At 55.5% G+C, this 21,719-nt stretch overlaps 1 protein-coding gene across 3 annotated transcripts in view; it reads left to right on the top strand.

Moving 5' to 3' along the window:
- The window catches only part of TOM1L2 (target of myb1 like 2 membrane trafficking protein), an 82,769-nt gene that overhangs the window by 34,636 nt on the left and 26,414 nt on the right, over positions 1–21,719 (top strand). For all 3 annotated transcript variants that reach the window (XM_061176163.1, XM_061176162.1, XM_061176164.1), the window contains exons 2-4: positions 8,674–8,758; positions 14,438–14,516; positions 18,116–18,265. In XM_061176163.1, the coding sequence (XP_061032146.1) occupies positions 8,674–8,758; positions 14,438–14,516; positions 18,116–18,265 (314 nt within the window). The remainder of the gene's footprint in view (positions 1–8,673; positions 8,759–14,437; positions 14,517–18,115; positions 18,266–21,719) is intronic.

The raw sequence follows: 21,719 nt of genomic DNA, 5'->3' as shown, positions 1-21,719 counted from the left end.
TTTACCTGTAGGTGGCAGTGGTGACACGGGAATGCGAGGGAAGGGTGTGGGGGCCATGGCGCCCCGGGGGGGGGGGGACACCGGCCACTGAGTCATGGGCTCTGCAGTGCTTCCTGTTTCGTGCTTAGTTCATCTCACAGCTGCCACATGAGAAAACCACTGTGATTATCGCATCTCAGAGATGACGGAAAGCCTTGAAGAGGTTGCGTTCCGGGGGTCACACAGTAATTGGCTGAAGTTTGAAGCCACCAAAGCGTGGGTTCCAACTCCCTGCTTAGACTCCACAGTCACGCCTGTTTCTCCTGCTTCTGAGCCCAGAGGGAGACCCTGGGGACAGCTGGCGCCCAGCGCTGATCTCCCCGGGCCACCCAGGGCCCGGCGCCCAGGGCCGCAGAGGGTGTGCAGTCATTGCTGCTTGGCATCACAGGCCAGGCCCTGCCGCGTATGCGGAGATGTGCTGCCTTCGTGCAGCTGCAGGTTTAGAGGGGAAGCCAGGTACGCCCACGGCCCGTTACGGCCGTCACATCGGAAGAACCTCCCAGAACAGAGTTGGAACGGCCTTGAGAACTTGGCCCTTGCATGGACTGTACCGTCAGGTGCTGGCGCCCGTCAGAAGCATCCCTAGGGATGGTATTTAAGGAGGCTCGGGGGAGGACGTGGCAGCAGCACTAGATATGGGCAGGCTGGCGGGGGCGAAGGCTTTCCAGGCCAGAGAAGTCCAAGTGACCTGCTGGGGGCGGGACGCAGATACAAGGCCCCTTGGCTGGCAGAGTCCTCTGGACTCGGATGTGGTTCCCGCTTTCACACTCGGGCAGATAGCCTACCTTTTCCTGAAATGAGGGCTCAGCTCCGATGGGTCTCCTCTTCCCTTCGTTTGCTCTCACGGTGATGATCGGGTTTGGTGAAGTTCTATGTAAGCCCAGGGATGCTAACTTTCACCACTTCTATTCAATATGGTACTGGGAGTCATTGCTGGAGCAATTACAGCGGAAAAGAAATAACGGGCCTCCAAATGGGAAAGAAAGAAGTAAAATTATCTCTGTTCACAGATGACATAACCTTGTATGTAGAAAACCTAAAGATTTCATGAAAAAAAAAAACAACCTATTAGAATTAATAGATTCAGCAAAGCTTCAGGATAAAAAAATCAACACTCAAAAATCAGCTATGTTTCTATACACTAACAGTGAACAATCTGAAAAGGAAATTGAGAAAACAATTTCATTTATAATAGCATGAAAAAGAATAGAATCCCTAGGAATTAACCAAGGAGGTAAGAGACTTATACACTGAAAACTACAAAACATTGCTGAAAGAAAGGAAAGAAGATAAATACATGGAAAGACAACCCATATTCATGGGTTGAAGACTTAATACTTTTAAGATGACATTACTACCCAAAGTGATCTGCAGATTCAATGAAATCCGCATCGAAAGCCCACCAACATTTTTTGCAGAAATAAAAAACTCCATCCTAAAATTCATATGGAACCTCAGGGGACTCCAAATAGCCAAAACAACCTTGAAAAAGAAGGACAAAGAGGACTCAACTTTCCTGATTTCAGAATTTACAGTAATCAAAACAGCACGGCACTGGCATAAGGACAGATGTAGACCAATGGGATAGAATAGAGAGCCTGGAAATAAATCTTCCCATATATGCTCAACTGATTTTTGACATGGGTGCCAAGACCATTTAGTGGGAAAAAGACAGTCTTTCCAACAGATGGTGCTGGGAAAACTGGATATCCCCATGTAAAAGAATGAAGTGGGACGCATACCTTATACCATATAGAAAACTTAAAATAGGGCAAAGACCTAAACATAAGAGCTAAAACTATAAACGTTTTAGGAGAAAACAGGGGGATAGCTTCATGACACTGGATTTAGCAATGATTTCTTGGATATGACACCAAAAGAAAAAAATAGATATAGATAAATCAGACTTAATCAAAATTGGAAACTTTTGTGCATGAAAGGACATTATCAAAAGCCCGCAAAATGGGAGAAAATATTTGCAAAGCATATATCTGATAAAGGATTAATTTCCAGAATATATAAATAACTTCTAGGGGCTTCCCTGGTGGCGCAGTGGTTAAGAATCCGCCTGCCAATGCAGGGGACGTGGATGGTTTCGAGCCCTGGTCCGGGAAGATCCCACATGCCACAGAGCAACTAAGCCCGTGTGACACAACTACTGAGCCTGTGCTCTAGAGCCTGTGTACCACAACTACTGAGCGTGTGTGCCACAACTACTGAAGCCCGTGTGCCTAGAGCCCGCGCTCCACAACAAGAGAAGCCACTGCATTGAGAGGCCTGCGCTCCGCAACAAAGAGCAGCCCCCACTCGCCGCAACTAGAGAAAGTCCGCGCGCAGCAACGAAGACCCAACGCAGCCAAAAATAAATAAATAAAAATAAATAAATAAATATTAAATAAATAATTTCTACAACTCAACAACAAAAAACCAAACTACCCAATTTAAAAATGGACTTGAATAGACATTTACCCAAAGAAGATATACAGTTGGTCAATAAGCATGTGAAAAGATGCTCAGCATCACTAAGTCATTAGGAAATGCAAATCAGAAGTGTGATGAGATACAAAATAACAAGGAGGTGAGGGTGTGGAGAAATTGGAATACTTGTGCCCTGCTGCTGGGAGCATAAAATGGTGCAGCTGCTGTGGGAAACAGTCTGGCAGTTCCTCAAAAAGTTAAACATAGAATCACCGTATGACCACCAATCCCACTTCTAGGTATACACCCAAAAGAATGGAAGGCAGGGACTCAAACAGGTATTTGCACACCCACGTTCATAGCAGCATCGTTCACAGTAGCCAAAAGGTGGAAACAACCCATACAGATGAATAAACAAAGTGTGGTTTCTATGTGCAATGGAGTATTAGTCAGCCTTGAAAAAGAAGAAAATTCTGACACCTGCTCCAACATGGATGAATCTTGAGGAAATTATGCTTCATGAAATAAGCCAGTCACAGAAAAGACAAATATTGTATGAATCCACTTATGTGAGGTACTTAGAGGGGTCAACTTCATAAAGACAGAAAGTGGAAGGGTGGGTGCCAGCAGCTGGGGGAGGGGGATGGGAGTGAGGGTTTAATGGAGACAGAGTTTCAGTTTGGGAAGATGAATAATTTCTGGAGATGATGGTGATGACGGTTGCATAACAACGTGCATGTCCGTAATGCCACTGAGCTGTGCATTTAAAAATGGTTAAGATGGTAAATTTTATGTTATGTATATTTTACCACAATAAAAAAAAAATCACGGGGGACTTCCCCGGTGGTCCAGTAGTTAAGACTCCAAGCTCCCAATGCAGGGGGCCCGGGTTCAATCCCTGGTCGGGGAACTAGATTCCACATGCCGCAACTAAGAGTACGCGTGCTGCAACTAAAGATCGCACGTGCTGCAAGTAAGACCTGGCACAGCCAAATAAATAAATAAATAAATATTATTTTAAAAATCACCAAAAAAAGAAGAAAAGAAAACATAGGCCAATGTACTGTCAGAGTGGGGCAGGGGACTGGGGGAATCAGAGATCACCGGGACCTGTTACCTCATTTGGCGGGAAACAACACCGAGAGAAGGAACCAGAGAAGAAAAGGGAAGCAGAGTCCAGGAGCTCAGGCTTAACGTGGCAGAGCCAGGACTGGAGCCAGGGTCCTCGAGCTGCAGGGCAGGGACTCGGTCTGTCTTGCCTCCTGCTGTGTCCCCGTGCCTAGCCCTCGGTGGCTGTTAGCTGGAGGGCTGTGTCCCGTTCCTTCCCCGGGGCGGGACCCCCAGCCCCCTGGCGCTGTTGGAACACGTCTGTCCCTGCCTCGTGCCCACAGGTTCTGATGGGAAGGCACAAGGCAGGACCCAGGCAGGGGTGTCTCACCTGCAGCCAAGGTTGGAAGCAAGTTCTCCATCACCACCACCCCCCTGCCCTCTCCAGCTGCGGGGTGGGGGAGAGGGGCTTACCCAGTCCCTGAGGACTTCACACTAGCTCTGGCTGGTTCTTCCTGGCTTGTCTTGTCCTGTGTGCCCTGCTTACAGGGGCTTGCCGTGGTCTGTCACAGTTGGTGGGCAGGGGCGGGGTTGCCACTCACTTCCCCGTGGCCCCGTGGCACTAGGGCCCAGGGATCGGGGCCCCAATGCTGTGGCTGGACTGGGTCACGACTGGCCGTCTCCCTCTCCCTGCCCGCCGGTCAAGGACGGTGCAGGGCACTTCTCAGGCTGCCAATCTCAAGTACATGGCATGGGGACCACGGGGTTTTATTTTGCCTTAAAGTTACAGAGGAAGCTGCCTCTGTAGTCTGCGGGCTGGTCAGATGTACTTTATCTGCCTTTTAAGAGGGGTGAGGGAGGAGTGGGGCCTGCTGGCGTAGAAAAGGACATCCCATAAAGCAGGGGTGAGGCTCTCCAGTGGAAGAGGACCAGCTGCAATTAACATTCACAAAGCAGGTTAGGAATCTGGAGCAAGAGGCCACCATGGCTCTGAGTACAGTGTTGGGGTTGATTTTTCTTTCCCCCGGCTGGCCTGTGCCCACCTGCCCCACTAGCATGTAGCAATCTGGAATCCAGAAGGCTGCTTCCGTCACTGGTGCGTATCATCAGATGAGCTTCCTGCCCACCCAGACCCCCTTTCCTCCTTTCTCCACACCGGGCACGAAGCAATCCGGAGCGCTGTTTCTTTGCGCCGGCACCTCTGGGCTCCTTCTCACACTCTTGATTGTTGGGCAGGTAGAAAATTTGGCTGTTTTTTCCTCCATTCTCACCAAAAGGATGTTGCTGAATGCAAAAATGCTAATCCAGCCCTCTTCTGCCTTCTGGTGCTGGCTGCTTCTGAAGTTGCTCCATTTCACGTCAGAATGTGGACGTCCGCAGCCAAGAAACCAAGCCACTGGGTCTGGAGGCTCCTCCCAGCAGGACCGCCTGGGACTTCCCACTGCGTGGGAGGGGTGAGGGGTGGGCTGCTGGAGAAAAGCCGTGCTGGGAGAGGGCACTGTCAGGGCTGGCAGGGTCGAGCGGCCCCCGACCAGGTATCAAACCCGTGCCCCCTGCAGTGGAAGCGTGGAGACTTAACCACTGGACTGCTAGGGAAGTCCCAGGGTTGACCTTCAAGGCACTCTGGCCCCCAGCCCACACCAGGCAGGAGGCAGCCTTTTCTGAATGGAGAAAATGCCATGGCAACAGCATCAGGATGACATACTCTTTTACGCTGAAGGTTTAATGGGAGCTGTGTCTGCCCCTGCTCAGCTCAGCCCAGCCCTGTCCAGCCCTGTGCAGCCCTGCCCTGCCCTGCCCTGCCCTGCCCGGGCCTGCTCAGCCCCTGGTCATTAGCATATCACCGGGGACCTCTAAAAGGTCAGCCCTTTGCAGCCCGGGTCACTGGTGCTTTGATCTTTCTCCATCCCGAGGGCTAGCTGGCGGAACGACTTGGCCCTTGCCCCCTGGAGGATTGTGTTTCTGCTGTTGCACCAGGATTTATCTTCTGTTTTGACAATTTACGTGATAAAAGAAATGAGCGTGAACTTTGCATCCTCTGGCCTGGGGACAGGACGGAGGGAGGGAGCCCATGGTAGTGGCCACAGTTGCAGGGCAATCAGATCCAACTCAGTTCTGTTGCTGGGGGGAATTCTTTTATGAGGAGAGGAAAACGAGAACTGATTTGAGCTCCTTTGTCAGCCGTACCTCCTTCATCTGTCTCAGCCGAGCCAAATACCCACAGCTGTATTTCTGTGGCATTTCCAGCAAAATGAAAAGAAAGAAGCATTCTTTGGGGGTTGGTTCTTTATAATCAAAAGGAGTATCTATCTTTTAGCTTGAAAACTCAGAACCCCGGTAATTCAATAGAAAGCACTGACCCCGAGGATGGGTTCTCATGCCTTTGACCCCCTTCCCGGTGCTGGTGGAGGGGGGAGGGGGAGGGGCAGGCTCATGGACTGGGCTGCTACCCCGAACTTGGATGTGAGGTTCATTGATTGAACGTTTCCTCTGTTAAGCCTCCAAGACAGTGTCCCTGTGGCCCTGCCACGGTGCCACTGCCGCTCTCTCTTCCCGAGTCTGTGCCGCGGCCCGTGCTGTGACCGGACAGACCACTGGCGGAGGGCGGCCCCTTGGCCAGCTGGCCTGTCCCTTCGCTGGCTCCGAAGGGTCGCAGGCAGGGCGGCTTTATTAGGAGGCCGCTGGGTTTGTGGCCGCAGACAGCCCTGCTGTGTGACCCCGGGGGGAGTTCCCTCCTCTGGGCGTGGACACCTTGAAGGGGAGGGCCCTTCAGAGAGCCGAGTGGCCCGGCGAGTGGGGGGAGGGGGGGACAAGGGTCATCCTGATGCTGCCTCGTGCTGCCCTCGCCTCGAGCAGCCTCCGCCCTCGGTCTTCCGTTCTCTAGACTGGACGGTGCTTTGGCCGTTCCTCCTGCGTGCCTGCCCCCGCTCTCCTCCATCAAATGTTCCTGCCAGGTGGCACCGTGGGCTCTGGTGGTTGAGACCCCATCCCCCGCCCAGCCCACCGCACGCACGGGCTCCTCAGGGGCGACTCTCACCGCTTGGGGGCGGGTTCGCTCCTTCGCGGGTAGGGAGTCTTTGGGTGCCCAGGGTGACGAATAAAGGCGGTGAAAAGGTTGGGGATATAGCCTTTTTGGTAAAAATTAAAGCAGTGAGGCTTTTTCCACGCAGACTGAAGGCTGTCGCACAGATGTTTGCAGCAGTGGCAGTAGCTGTTTGGAGTGTGTGCTCACCGCTTGTAAGGACAGCCTTCGTTTGGGCGTGTGAGTTCCAGGGTGTTGTGTACAAAACGAGCGTCCCTTCTCCGCAGCTGCCTCCAGTAAAACAAGGCCACTTCCAACACATACAGAGGTCGTGGGGTTTTTATGGAGCGTCAGTGGAAGTGCGGGTTGTTTGAAGCTTTTGTTGAAAGGGTGGTGATGGTCTCCCTCTCGAGAATTGTGCAGTTAGGATGGGGCAGGCTTGGAATTCAGCTAAATCGCAACGTTGGGTCCAAACTCGCCTGTGCTAACTGCTGAGGCCATATCAGCAAATGCTTAGGCGTTAGAGACAGACAGACCTGAGACCGGATGTCAGTGCCACCAACTCAGCTATGTGATCCCGGCCAGGGACCCAACCTCTGAGCCTCACTTCCTTCTTTCTAAATGTGGGAGAGAATCATGCCTACCTTAGGGGGATTTTTTTTTTTTAATTTTTAATTGTGTTAAAATACACATAGCAAAATTGGCCATCTTCACCATTTTTAAGTGTTAAATACGTTCACATTGTCGTGCAACCACTCTCTAGACCTTTTTCATTTTGCAAAACTGAAGCTCTGTCCCCATTCAGCAGCAACTCACCACCTCCTTCCCCCAGCCTCTGGCACCCACCATTCTACTTTCTCTCTATGAATTTGACTACTTTAGGAAGCTCAAATAAGTGGAATCATACAGTATTTATCTTTTTGTGTCTGGCTTATTTCACTCAGCATAATCTCTTTGAGGTTCTATTCATGTTGGAGCAGGTGTCAGAATTTCCTTCCTTTTTAAGGCTGAATAATATTCCATTTTGTGAACCTACCACATTTTGTTTATCCATCATCTGTGGCTGGACACCTGGGTTGCTTCCTGGCTATTGTGAATAATGCTGCTGTGAACATGAGTGTGAAAATATCTCTTTGAGATCCTACTTTCAACTCTTTTGGGTGTATACCCAAAAGTGGAATTTCTGGATCATATGGTAGTTCTCTTTTTGATAATTTGAGGACCTGCCATATTTCTTATAAGGGCTGTATCATTTTCCATTCCCACCAACAGTACACAAGCAGTTTCTCCACATCCTCTCCAGCACTTGTTATTTTCTGGTTTTTTAAAATATATATTTTATTTATTTATTTATGGCTGCACTGGATCTTCGTTGTGGCACGAGGGATCTTTTAGTTGCGGCATGTGGGCTTCTTAGTTGTGTCACGCATGTGGGATCTAGTTCCCCCACCAGGGATCGAACCTGGGTCCCCTGCATTGGGAGCGCAGAGTCTTAGCCACTGGACCACCAGGGGAGTCCCTATTTTCTGTGTTTTTTGATAGCAGCCATCCTAGTGGGTGTGAGGTGGTATCTCATTGTTGTTTTGATTTGCATTTCCCTAATGACTAGTGATATTTAACACTTCTTTTTTCATGGACTTTTTGGCCATTTGTATATCTTTTTTGGAGAAATGTCTGTTCAGGTCTTCTTTATTTATTCTAAAGGATACTAACTCCTTCTCAGATTCGCAAATATTTCCTAACATTCCATAGGTTACTCCGTTTTTACTCTGTTGATTGTGTCCTTTAATGCACAGAAAGTTTTAAATTTTTGTGCAGTCCTGTTTATCTATTTTTTCTTCTGTTGCCTGTGCTTTTGGTGTCACATCCATGAGTGAAATCATTGCCACACCCGATGTCATGAAGCCTTTCCCCTGCGTTTTCTTCTAAGAGTTCTAGCTCATGGGAGTTTGGTGAATGAAGGGCAGCGTTAGGAGTCAGCCCTCGGCCCCCCTCCCAGGTATTCTCGTGGGAGCAGCACCCAGAGCTGCTGTCGGCTCAGCCCGTCTGCTTGGTGGGAGAGTGGGGTGGGTCCGGGTCCCTCCTCTTTCCTGCCGGGGTCCTTATTCCAGGAGAAGTGTAAGCCAGTTTTCTTTCTGAATTTGCAGAAAAGGCTACAGACGGCTCCCTGCAGAGCGAGGACTGGACGTTGAACATGGAGATCTGCGACATCATCAACGAGACGGAGGAAGGGTGCGTGTCCCCCACCCGGGGCAGGCGGGTGGCGGGCCACTCGAGTCGGTCTGTCTCCAGCCTGTTGCCCTGACATCTGACAAGTGGTGCTCGTCATTCCCTCACCCCTCCGTCCACCGCCCGCCCGCCCGCTCAGAGTCAGAGCAGTGACCGCCTCTTTCAATCACAAGGGGAATGACGTTGCTCGGCTTCCGGGTCCCCTGCAGCCCGATCCCCACCTCCTCCCGCCCTCCGCAGCCCTGGGGACTGGCTGGAGCCCCAGGAGGGAGAGGCCCCCGGGGTGTGTAGTGGAAGGCGGGGCGCGGGGAAGGCTTGCGAGGCCCAGGCCCCCCCACCCCTGCGCTGCTGGGCCTGTTCTTGCTGCTGTATTTACGTCCTCTTCTGCATCACAGGTACATATTCCATGTGTACTGCTTCCAAATTAGTCGGTATGTGGCCCTCTGTCCACACCATAAAAATGGAATTTATGGTAGCCGCGCCCTCTTAAACCATCTCCAGACCTGGGCAGCCCTGGCCTTGGCGCTGCCCTTACTGGCCTTGCCACGTGGAGGCTGGGGACCAGCCACTGACGGTTGGCCCTGCCTTCATTCAACAAACATGTCCTGAGTGACCACCTCATGCCGGGTCCCAGAGCGAGTACTGAGGGCACAGCAGGGACGGGACAGACGGAGTCCCTCCCCTGTGCCATGAGCAGGACAGTTACCACACACCCTGGTCAGCTGGTGACACGGTTGGGGAGGAAGAGCTGGGGGTGAGTGCTTGTGAACAAGTCACCCAGGAGGGCCTGGCCCAGGTGGCTCGAGGGGCGGAGGTGTGAGGCCCAGGCCAGGGAAGGGCTTCCCAGCGCACGGTCCCAGGACAGAGGGGGTCTGTCGTGTCAGAGGGACAGCAGCGGGGCCAGGGGGCCGGGATCCAGGCAGGGACCCTGGCTTCCACTTGGTCTGAGGTTCATCTTATTTATTTATTTTTAAAGATTTATTTATGATTTATTTATTTATTTAATTTATTTTTGGCTGCATCAAGTCTCAATTGAGGCATGCGGGATCTTTCCTTGTGGTGCGTGGGCTTCTCTCCTGTAGTTGTGGTGTGGGCTCTGTAGTTTGTGGCACGCGGGCTCTAGTTGAGGCGGCGGGCTTAGTTGCCCCGCGGCATGTGGGATCTTAGCTCCCTGACCAGGGATCGAACCCACGTCCCCTGCATTGTAGGGCGGATTCTTTACCACTGGACCACTAGGGAAATCCCCATTTTATTTTTTTTTATAGTTTTTTTTTTTTTAATTTTTCTGGCTCCGCCAGGTCTCAATTGCAGCACTCGGGATCTTTAGCTGCAGCATGTGGACACTTAGTTGCGGCATGCAGGATCTAGTTCCCTGACCAGGGATTGAACCCGGGTCCCCTGCATTGGGAGCATGGAGTCTTAGCCACTGGACCACCGGGGAAGTCCCTGAGGTTCATTTTAGGGACCACGCTGGCTGCCGTGCCCAGGACGGCTGGGCTGGGGCTGTCACGATCACCCTGGTGTGAAGCGATGACCGGGGTGGCAGTAGAGGGGGTGAGAAGCCACGAGAGTCTGAGCGTTTCTGAAAACGGAGCCGGTGGAATTTGCGCTGTGGGCCTGAGAGGAGAGACAGGATAGATAATCCGAGGTTCGGGGCAGCTGCATCCTGAGGCCCAGCAGGCCGGGTCGGAGGTTCAGCCAAGGTTCAAGCCCTTCCGAGGCGACACTGGCGGGAGGGGTGGAGGGCGTGGCCGCCCTGGGGGCAGCAGGTTGGGAGCCCTCTAGGAGGGGAGCTGCGGGCGACCAGCTCGGTCCTGGCAGGAGACAGGATGTGTTGGGGAGAAGGCATTTTAACCCCGCAGCCCCCGGGCTCCTTCCTGCCCACCCCGCCCCCGGCCCCTCAGATGCTCGTGGGTCCAGCTGTCCACGTTTATTGAGCCCACGGGTGGGGCGCGGCCTCTGGAGGCCGAGGTGGGTGCTGGACGGGGGGCCGAGGCCATGGGTACAGAGGGGAGGAAGTGGGAAGTGCGGCAGTGGGGGCCGTCTGGACCAGAGGCCGGAAGGTGGCTCAGGCCGGCCGGCTGAGCTTTCCTCCGGGTCACCCGCCGGGCTGGGTGCTCCAGCTCCCTTTGCCCATGTCGCCCACCCCTCCACCTTCCACACTGAGCTCCTCCCTCACCCACGGGCCTTCCTGGCATCTCTCTGGCCCCGCTGGTCTTTTGGTTCCGTGAACCTCCCACTCTCATGCCCAGCTTGCGGGTCCCCAGGAAGCGTAGGACGTGCACACGTGTCGGAACGGAGCGTCCTCGTCCCGTGGGGGCTGGAGCCCAGCCCCTCCCCCTGCCTTGTCGAGGGAGAGTCCTGGCCTCTGCTGTCGGCCTCTTCCTGAATGAGAGGAAGACTGCCCTCTCCCTGTCCCGACGCCCCGCGGATAAGCCCCCCTTGTGTGATCCCCTCACAGCCCGTATTGTACTTGGGCTCATCACAGCTCAAACTCACGTGTTTTGATGTGTGTGGGAGTGTCTGTCTCGCCCCCAAAGCCCCGGGCCCCGAGCTCCCTGAGGCAGGCATCTGTCTTCCTTACGGCCACGTCCCCACCGCCTGGACACATTCGTGAGGTAAGAGAATAAGTGGGCAAAGTCCCTGGGGACTCACGGCCTGAGGACGAAGGGGGTCGTGACCCAGGGCAACGTGGGCTCCACGAGGGAGGCCAGTGCCAGGCTCCTGGGGAGGGGCATCCAGGTGGGGTCCAGCAGCCGCCCAGGGGTCAGCGGGCAAGGTGGGTGGATGGCAGGGCAGGAGAGAGGGACCAGGGGCCTGGGTGACTCTGGATGGGTTCCCCTCCCGTCTCGGTCCGCTCGGGTATAAAGTGGGCCCCAGCAGTGGCTCGCTCGTGGCTTCACTGCCCCGCCCTGTGCCCGGCCCACACCAGCTCAGGCAGCGCCCTCCAGCCCGACAGGGCAGGGCCAGACCATTTTAATGAGGAGGGGCTAAGGCTCCAGCACGGGAGCTCTGTCTGCGCTTCCTTTATTTATTCGGAGCCCACCTCTGGGAGACGGTCCTGCTGGGCACCGATTTGGTGAGCTATCCTGCAGGCCCCTCCCTGGGCTTGCCCTAACGCCCAGACTGGGGTCACCTCCGGCCTGGGGCCTTGCGTGGCTGCCCCTCGTGCCCTGGACCCTTGGTCACTAGGCAGGAGTGCCCTGGCTAGATAACCTCCCCAGGATGTTTTAGACCCTGTTTACCAGGCCTCACCCAGACCTGCCTAGTTAGGTGCAGCAGGCACGTGGATTTGGTAAATGCCCTTCAGGCAATTCTGACATGCAGCTCTGGTGAGGATCCCCTGACCTGGTCGTTTTCATGACCATCTTGGGCCTTCCCCAGCTCATGGACTCTTTGTGCCCCAGCCTCTAAACTGGGGTAGCCCCAGGTAAATGCAACGGAGCAAGGGAACAGCTGGGAGGGGGCGGCCGGGAGGAGAGGAGGTGTCCAGGGTGGGCGGGGCGCAGCATCGCCCCCCTGGGGGGTAAGTGGGAAGCAGCTCAGAGGTGGCAGTTCTGGAGCCGAAGGGCAAGGTGGGCTCAGGATGACCAGAGAGAAGGTCTCTTCTGGGTCTGGGGTCCAGCTCCCGCGGCCCCGGCCTCTCCCCCTGCTTGGGGCCCTTTCCTGCTCTGCTGGGCTCCAGCACCCCACTCCCCTCTCCCAGTTTCCTGCTCTGCGTCTGGTCTGATCGGCTGCTGTGCGGTTCCTCTGACAGGACTTTGATTCTGTCTCCGAGGCTGCTTCCCCGGGGAGAGAGAGAAATACTCGCTTTGGTGTGCTCCCCAGTGCCTCTCAAGCAGAACTTCCCCGACGGATTTTCGGTGGATTTTCACTTTCTCTCTAACCCGGGAGCCTGCGGCCTCTCTGATTTCCTGCCACCGCATGCCGCCCCAACCCGGGAGCTCCGTGAGTCACGAGTGAGCAGAGCCCTGGGAGGCTCTTCCCGTGTAGTGCCCCGTGGAGTTCAAGAGGAGGGATAGAGCGTGCTCGGCGGGGCCTTTGAGACAGAGGAAATCAGTCCCCGCTCCTGGCCGAAGGCTGCTGACCTTCACCAGCCCCAGGCCGCAAAGTCCTCAAAGCCGAGAGCCTGTCAAGTCCCATGTTTGCAGAAATCAGCACCCCCGTTTGGGAACTGCAACCACACTGCAAACACACCTGGCAGGGACCCCTCCCCAGGGAGCTGAGAAGTCCCGCGGGGAAGCCATGCTTCAGGTGACTCGGGTCTGTTTATTCCTTCTAGAAGCCTCGCCTTGCTTCTGTGTGTTTCTGTTGAAATTGGACTGATTGGCAGAGCTGCTCCCCTCTCCTTCCCCAGCTCCCTCACGCACTTCTTGAGAGGATTTTTTTTTTTGGTCTTTGTTTCTGCGCGCAGGCTTTCTCTAGTCACGGCGGGCGGGGGGCTACTCTTCTTTGCGGTGCGCGGGCTTCTCATTGCGGTGACTTCTCTTGTTGTGAAGCACGGGCTCTAGAGCGCAGGCTCAGTAGTTGTGGCTCGTGGGCTCTAGAGCTCAGGCTCAGTAGTTGTGGCGCATGGGCTTAGTTGCTCCGCGGCATGTGGGATCTTCCCAGACCAGAGCTCGAACCTGTGTCCCCTGCATTGGCAGGCGGATTCTTAACCACTGTGCCACCAGGGAAATCCTGGTAAATAGATTGTATTTCCACACTGTCGGAATAGGAGGCCCCAATTTATGAACCTTCACTTTAGGAAAGACCCAGATTATGCTGGCCTGCTGATGGGTGGGCGGCAGGAGCCCACTTGTGATAGCAGAGGGTGGGGTTCCCCAGAGCGGGCCATGGGCGCCTGGGGACCCTTAGACACGGGCACTGCGCCTAGGAGATGCCCTCAGGGGCTGGCTGGAGACCCGCCTCCCAGCGTGGCTGTGGTTTCAGGAGGCGTGTGTACTGGGAGCAGACAGCCGGCGTGACGGAGCTGTTGTCAGCTGGAGGCCCCTGCAGCTCTGCCTACAGGGCCCCCGGAAACCGGCTCAGATCTGGTACCTAAAACACACAACTCCCAGGGTTTTGAGCAGACTGACTTCAGTTTTCTCAGGGAAAAAGGAGTTCCACAGAGCCTAGAACCCGGACATCCAGGTCTGCACAGGGACCTGGCCGTTCTCGCCTGTTTCTCTGGCGGGTTCCCTTCAGTGAACCCACCAGTGGCAGGCTGGTTATTGTTCTGAGTAAATCATACTCGCACGTGATGGGGAATTCAAGAGGGCTGCAGCCTGCGACCTGGGGAACAGCCCCTCCTCCTCGGCCCTGGCGCCCTCCCCGGGGCGGCTCCCTCCAGGGTCCCCTCCTGGCAAAGATGTGTGCGCTGGGCATTCCTTGTCCTCTTGTAACTCACATGGCTGCGTCCCCTCTGCCCTGCTCTGCAGACGACGCTAGTCTGTATCTTTGGTGCGTTAAGAGTGTCTTTATTCTTCTGTGCAGCTGCATAGTACTCCGTTGTATAGATAAACACAATTTAATTCAACCTGATTCACATTGATGGACATTTTGTTTGTTTCCAGTCTTTCACATTTACAAACAGGCGGTAGCAAGTAACCTCGTGTACATGCTAGTTGGCACGAGTGGCCCTGACTCTGTAGGCTGGGGCCCCGGTGGGATTGGCAACATCTGCATATGTCTATTCTCCAGGCCAAAGGATGCCATTCGAGCCCTGAAGAAGCGGCTCAACGGGAACCGGAACTACCGAGAGGTGATGCTGGCGCTGACGGTGAGTGCCCCCCTGCCCTCCCCCGGGGCGGGAGAGCGTCCGGGAGCCTCAGCTGGGGGACAGCCTGGAGTGAGCGCTGCTAGGGGTAGCTGTGCCTCCTGCTGCCGCCACAGTGTTTCCACCCTCTGAGACGGGTGAGCCAGCAAGGACGCGGCACGGGCAGCGTTGTCCGGTGCAGAAGCCCAGAGCAGAGAAGCCACAGGCCTGGGCGTGGGTCCCCGGTGGCCAGCAGCCTGCTGTGAGGCACTGAGGCCAGCTGCTTCTCTAGGGGTCAGCTTCCTCCTTGTAAAAGTGCCGACTTCCACCGAGCACCTGCCCGAGACTAGGCTAGCTCTTCAGATGTTAACTCAAATGCTTCCAGAAACCTTCCCAAATAGGTTTCATCATCCGCTTTTACAGATGCAGAAACTGAGGCTCGGAGAGGCCCAGAGGTTTGCCCAGACTTCACAGCTAGTGAGGTGCTGACTGGATCATGGGATAAAAACTGAACATCACCGCAGAGGGTCTAGGGAAAGTCAGCAAGTGACTCCTTTCAGGAAGGAACAGACCAGATTTTTGCCCATCTTGCAGATGTCAGAAAATTAAAAGGGACAACTTCAGGTGTTATTTCTGTCTTGAAATCTAACATTTTTTCAAATGTGGCAAAAACCAGGCCACAACATGTTCCTCTAATAGAAACTGTAAAAGGTCAGCATGTGGACCTCCCTGTAGGGTTGAGTAGTGGGTTGTTTATCCAAAACAGCCATAACATGTTCCTTTTAAAGCAGAGAAACTGTTTGGATTTCTTGCCCAAGTGAAAACCCAAGACTTATTAGAGTTCTCTGCCAGGGAATTGGGATTTGAATAATGAGAAAAAGACCAGGTGAGAAATAGGGAGTTGAAAGCTTTTGTTTTTTCCTCAGAATTTCAACCGCAGCTTTCACTAAACCCAGAGTGATACCCAAAATGAACTGTTTTCAGTAACAAAAATCACCAGGGACGGGCAAAACTCACGAACTCTTAGCACGCAGGCCATTTTCCTGGCATCTAACACCTCCCGCTCCGTGCCCAGTGTCGTGGTAGCTGCCTGGGATGGAGATCTCTCCATCGTGGGCCCTGCCATTCCTTCCTTCCTGTAGTAGAGCATGAGGGCCACCATTTAGTGTTTCCTTAAGTCTTACATTTAAGTCTTTAGACCGTTTCAAATTAATTTTTGTGACTGGTGTAAGATAGAGGTCCAGTTTCATTCTTTCGCATGTGAATATCTAGTTTTCCCAACATCATTTATTGAAGAGACTGTCCTTTCCCCATTGAGTATTCTTGGCTCCCTTGTCAAATGTTAGTTGACAGTATATGTGAGGGTTTATTTCTGGGCTCTCAGGTCTGTTCCATTGGTCTGTGTGTCTATTTTTATGCTAATACCACACTGTTTTGTTTACTATAGTTTCATAATATAGTTTGAAATCAGGAAGTGTGATGTCTCCCACTTTGGTCTTCTTTCTCAGGATTGTTTTGACTGTTCAGGGTCGTTTATGGTTCCATATGAATTTTAGGATTGTTTTTTCTGTTTCTGTGAAATCTGTAGATGGCTTTGGGTACTGTGGACATTTTAACAGTATTAATTCTTCTGATCCAAGAACATGGGATACCTTTCCATTTACTTGTGTCTTTACTTTCTCTTACCAATGTCTTGTAATTTTCAGGGCACAGATCTTTCACCTCCTTGGTTAGATTTATTCCTAAGTATTTATTTATTTTGATGTGGTCAGGCCTTTGCTGCAAATCCTGTGATGCCTTTGGGAGATTTGTGAAAGGTGCAGACCCATTTTTCGTCCGCTGGAGGCCCAGGCTGGCACACACTGCCCGGGCTCCCGTCTGCTCTCGTGGCTTCTCTGTCTTGTCCTTGAACTAACCCTGTTCATCCATCACAGTCCTCCCGCTTCCTGAGAGCCTTTTAACTTCATATCTGCCCCCACCAAGGGGAGTTGGTCAGAGGTCTGGGGCTTCCTGCTCAGGCATTAGTGTGGCTCTGATTGCTTGGAGGCGCTGTTTGCCTACTCCGCGGGCCTTAGCTGCATTCAGGAAAATTCCCACCATGCTTCAGGCCCAACAACCCACAGCGACAGATTTGCCTTTTTGGCAGAGCAGCCTGCAGCGGGCTTGCCAGCCGGGGGGCTCTTCCGCAGCTCCTGCTCTGCCGGGCGGCCCCACCGCCTCTGTCCAGGGCATTTTAAGGACCGAATGAGGGAACGAGAGCGTGGCAGAGGTTGCCTGTCGTCTGAGGCACTCACTGATCTTGGAGGAGGGTGGCCCTGTGCCTCAGGGCGGGCGGAGGCTCAGAGGAGGCTGCAGGGCATCTCGTCCTGCTTCTGGCCTGACCAGCAATTTGTACCTACACCACTTTCTTCACCTTCTAAGCCTTTTAACTCTGAAAAAAAAAGGGGATAACAGCCTCCACTTAAAAAGGGTGAATGAGTTGTGAGGATGGAGTGAAATTATGTACAACGTGAAAGGGTCTCCCCTGAGTCAGCCATGCAGTCGCGTTCCTGACATCACTGTTAGGAACTTTCTCCGTGACCGAGCTTTGTCCAGGGAAAGCCCCATTGTCCGACCCTAGCCCCGGAGAGTGGCTGCCTGGGGTCACCAGTGGTCAGTTAGTTTAGGCGAATGAGGACAAGCAAGGTGGCCAGCAGTGTCCCCTGATGCTGGTGACGTCCTTCCGTGGAGGCAGTCCCCACCAGCCAGCTGTGGCCTGGGTGCTGGCGTGGGAGGGGCCAACTCATCGTCCGGGTCAGGGGGTTTCCAGAGAGCTAAGGGGTCTGGAGAGCTGCCTGCGAGGCTGGAGGGACCCTCCAGTGGGTGCTGTGAGTTCAAGGCCCCTCGCTCGTGCGGTGGGGGCCCAGGACAGGAACCCCATGACACGTCCTCCTGCACTGGCCCGCCAGGCAGGTCTGCGCTTCAGACACGCTCACCCTAACTGCAGTCCTGCAGCGGGGCACTCGCGCCCGCTTTGCAGGCGGGGAAGCTGAGCTCAGACAGACTGGCCCTGAAAGTGGACCTGAGATTCAAGCCCGCGCTGGCCATTGGTCAGAACCCACAAGCGCTGTGCTTTTCTAGTGGCCGAGGCCTGTGTAACTTATTTTTCTGGACGAGGAAGGAGGGGCAGAGTTGATTCGAATGTGGCCAAGGCCACAAACCGCGTACGGGGGTGGGAGACCCGGGTCACTACCGGTCTCAGTTGTGGCAGCAGGGTTGTGCGGCCGTGTGGGGCATTCCCCTCCTCATGACCAGGTGCAGTAACTCACCAGCAATGCAGGCTGCTCCAGTGGCCTCCGCCCGGGAGGGCCTGCGTCCACCGGCTGTCGCCACCAACCCAGAGGCTCGTTTCCAGGGATGCTTGGTCGTTTTGACCCCGCTGAGACCCCAGTACCCTTCTCGTGCGGATCCGGTGCCGCCCGACTGCTGTGCAGGCCCAGAGACCCCAGCCAGCAAGGGGCCACCTGTGTCCTGCCGGATTGCCTCTGGAGGAGCCCGTCGGCAGGATGGTCGGCAGTGGGGAGAGTGGGCAGCGTCTCCTTGGCCCCTGGGGGTGACCTCTGTTTCCATCCCGCCCGCATCAGGTGCTGGAGACATGCGTGAAGAACTGTGGCCACCGCTTCCACGTCCTCGTGGCCAACCGGGATTTCATCGACGGCGTCCTGGTCAAAATCATCTCTCCCAAGAGCAACCCCCCGACCATCGTGCAGGACAAGGTGCTGGCTCTCATCCAGGTGGGTCGGCGGCTCCCCTCGGCTGGTCCGTGGGGAGAGAGGAAGGCGAGGCCTCCCATCAGCAAGTCCTCACGCTTCCCCATCATTTGGAGGAAAGAATGGGTGCTTCTGCGTTTAAATATTTGTTGAGAAACACTTGTTTTTTACCCTCATCCCGCTGAGATGACACCCTCAGCGGTGGCTCTCCTGGCCGTCACTGGCTGTGTCCGGGTGCCTGGCCCTCGGCTGCCCATGGGGGACAGGCCTGGAGCCTAACAGAGCCACGTGCCGGGGCCACGTGCCACAGGGCGGGGCCAACTCTGGGGTCGTGGGGATGGTGTTCAGGATTCACTGAGGATGTGACAATTCTGTTGAACCCTGAGGGGTGACAAGCTGGGTGGAAAGGTCAGAGTGCAAGGGACGTGGCAGGTAGAGAGCAGTGTGTGCAAAGGCCTGGAGCATCGAGAGCACAGGTGACACTTTGGGACGTGTTCGTTATTCACTGTCCTGTAACAAATTACCCCAAACTTAGCAGCTTAGAGCAACAGACGTTTATTACCTCCTAATTTCTGTGAACCAGGGGTTCAGGAACAGCTTAGCTGGGCGGTTCTCGGGAGGGTGCAGTCAGGGTGTCGGCCAGGGCCACCTCCTCCGAAGGCTCGGCTGGGGCTGGAGGAGCCGCCTCCAGGCTGCTCCCACGTGGCCCCCCCACCAGCGGTCCCCCCCCGCCAGCAGCAGGTGTCCTAGTGTCCCACGTCCTCGCCGTCATCTTCCTCGTAGCCCGTCTGACGGGTGCACAGGGGTTTTGCGTCCCGTCGGCCTTTTTAAACCCGTCTTGGAAAGAAGGTGATGTTATTTCCATGTTGAATATGCTTTTAAAATGAAAAGTTATGGTCTGATGATCCCCTGGGAGGGCAAGGGCTGCAGCTTTTCTGAAGTCTCCCGTGCCTGTGGGGACACAGGTGCTGGAGTTTGCACGGCCCCCTCGCTCCCCACCCACTGTCCCTCTGACGCCTTCCTAGAAGGCTGATCCCAGGCATCGTGGTCCCAGGGTGGCCCACAGAGCTGGCGTTTCCAGTGCACGTTTGCCACCGTCTGGGCCGCTGTGAAGTCAGGATGCCTGTCCCTCCCCCCTCCCCTCCACCCCTAATCCCTCCATTCAGCCAGGCAGCCGTGTCCTCTGGCTGCCCTCCTGCCGCCCCACCTCCCTGGGCCGCTCGGAAAGACACCCCCTCGGGCTCGTGTGCTCGAGGGGCCCTGCCCTTCAAGAGGCCAGCGTGCCAGATGCAGCAGGCCCTTCTGGAAGGGACAGGGCTCCCGGTGGCCCGGGAGAAGGGGGCCCATCCAGAGGGTGGGCCTCCCGTGACGTCCCCTTTGTGGGACATCCCCCCGCTCTGCGCCACCCTCAGCCCCTCCCTGGGGTTGTTCCAGGACAGAAAGGACATGGTTCTGGTGGAGGGACCTCATCCCTGCCTCCCGCACTCCCCCAAGAGTAGAGTCTAAAAATTCTCTTTCTTTCCACTGAAGAGGGGAGCTGATGGCGGGGGGTAGGAGGGGCGGGGGGGCCGTGTTCTCAGGAGGTGGCAGGGAGCCGGTGGCCGGGCTTGCAGCAGATTCTGTGGATGGGCAGCTCCCGAGACCCTGTCCCTGTGAGTGAGAAGCCCAGGAGCACGCGCAGGACGGGACGGCAGCCTCCTTTTGTCCAGGGAACGGAACCCATTGTTTAAATCGGCAATTGTGTATTGATCTGAAATTGGATGATTTAAAACTTTGTCGAAACTTGAGGGGTCTGGAGCAAATGGCTCATGTTTGCATAAGGTTTTAGCCCTTTCTTTGGTGTGCGATCCAGGGGAAAGGAGATCGGAACTCCCTCTGGGCCTTCCAACCCCTGACACGTGGGCACGGGTGGGCGGGGCAGGGCGTAGGGCAGTGAGGCGGGCGCTGTGATGCTGACCCGCAGCTCCCAGGACAGGCCCTCTGCTCTGACAGCACCCGCCCTGCCGCTCCCTGGCTTCTCGTGGGGAAGCAGACCTCCCGAGGCCACGGCCCCCGGGGCAGGGTCGTGATTCTCAGCGGGGCCAGCTGTCTAGAGGGGCTCCTGCGCTGTCACCATCACCTCAGTCCGCTGGCCACCTGCGTGGCCATCCTCCCCTGTCCCTGCAGCAGGAAGCTTCGCATCGGTGAGGCCACGTTCGCTCTGACTTGACAAATGCTGTCTGACTGCCTTCTCTGTGCCCCCGGGAGACTCGGCGGGTGGGGGGCACAGGTGTGGGCACCGGCCCGGAAGGTGCCCGAGGCACACGGCATCTCCCGCCCTGTGCTTCCCCCCCAAGGTGCCGGCGTCAGGGGCGTGGTCAGTAGAGAGCACTGCCGTGGACAGACTCTGCCAGCAGCCCCGCACCCAGACTGCACAGGGGTCCCGCGCAGGACGGGGGCCATTAGCCAGGACTGCTTGGTTGGTTAAATAGCAGATGCCAACCCCAGCTGCCTAGGTGAAGAGCAGTGCCGGTCATGACAAGGCAGGCTCCCCAGAACCCCGGGGTGACGGCCAGGGAGGGGACAGACCTTCTCCTGAGTGTCCGCGCCGTCCCAGCAGGCAGGCTCTCCCTGCTCCCTGGTCCGGGCTGGCATGTGGGTGCGACCCAGGGCCCACATCTACCCACAGAGCAGCCCAGCCCTCCGAGGGCCCCGGGCCAGGCTCCTGGAGCGGGAGACCTGACTAGTCAGCTGGGCATGCGTACCCCCTGCAGGGCCATCCACGGGGCCTGCTGATCGCTGCTGGGCAGGTGCCCAAGAAGTGTCCGCCGACTGGAGAGAACAGTCGTGGTCTTCTTATGTCAGACCTGGTGGGGGTGGAAGGCGGCATAAGTTAAAAGGGCTCCCCTGGAGCTGTTGTCCTCCCGCAGCAACGAAGGCCGGAGGCGGCTCCAGGAGGAGCTGACTGCCGCGCCTGCTTCTCCCCGCCTCCCCGTGGGCTGTGAAACGCGCCCCCCCCACCAGCGTCCGGGAGGAAGTGTGACCACGAGGGGCTGTCCTGACGCGGGGACAAGTCCCTGCATGTGTAGGTTGGAGGAGCGGGCCCCGGGAGGCCGGGCTCACGGCAGGGTTTGTGGTCAGTGAGATGCAGCGGCCGAACTGAACGAGGCTTTTTGGAAACTGCTCTCTTGGTCAGAGATGGGGGGAAGCAGCTGGGCCCTGAGACAGCGACAGAGCTGCCGACAGGACGGCTTTCCTCCTCCTCTGGGCCCCTCTTGGGGGGTGCCCTTTGGAGGCACTTCTTTTTTTGACACCTTCTAAAACTTCCAAAGAACAGAATTTAAAAATAAATTTTGACCGTTCCTTGAATCAGAGACGAGCGGCAGCCTATTGAAATATGTGTTCCTTCCTCCCCGTGTTGTGTCTTACGTAACGGAACCTAGCGGCCGAGCTTCCCAGCGGACTGTCCCACACAGCCGACGCTGTGAGTAGCGCGGGT

Source organism: Eubalaena glacialis, chromosome 19 (assembly GCF_028564815.1).
Source record: "Eubalaena glacialis isolate mEubGla1 chromosome 19, mEubGla1.1.hap2.+ XY, whole genome shotgun sequence".
NCBI lineage: Eukaryota > Metazoa > Chordata > Mammalia > Artiodactyla > Balaenidae > Eubalaena > Eubalaena glacialis.
The sequence above is the reverse complement of the archived record's forward strand: the minus strand, read 5'-3'. Positions and strand labels throughout refer to the sequence as shown.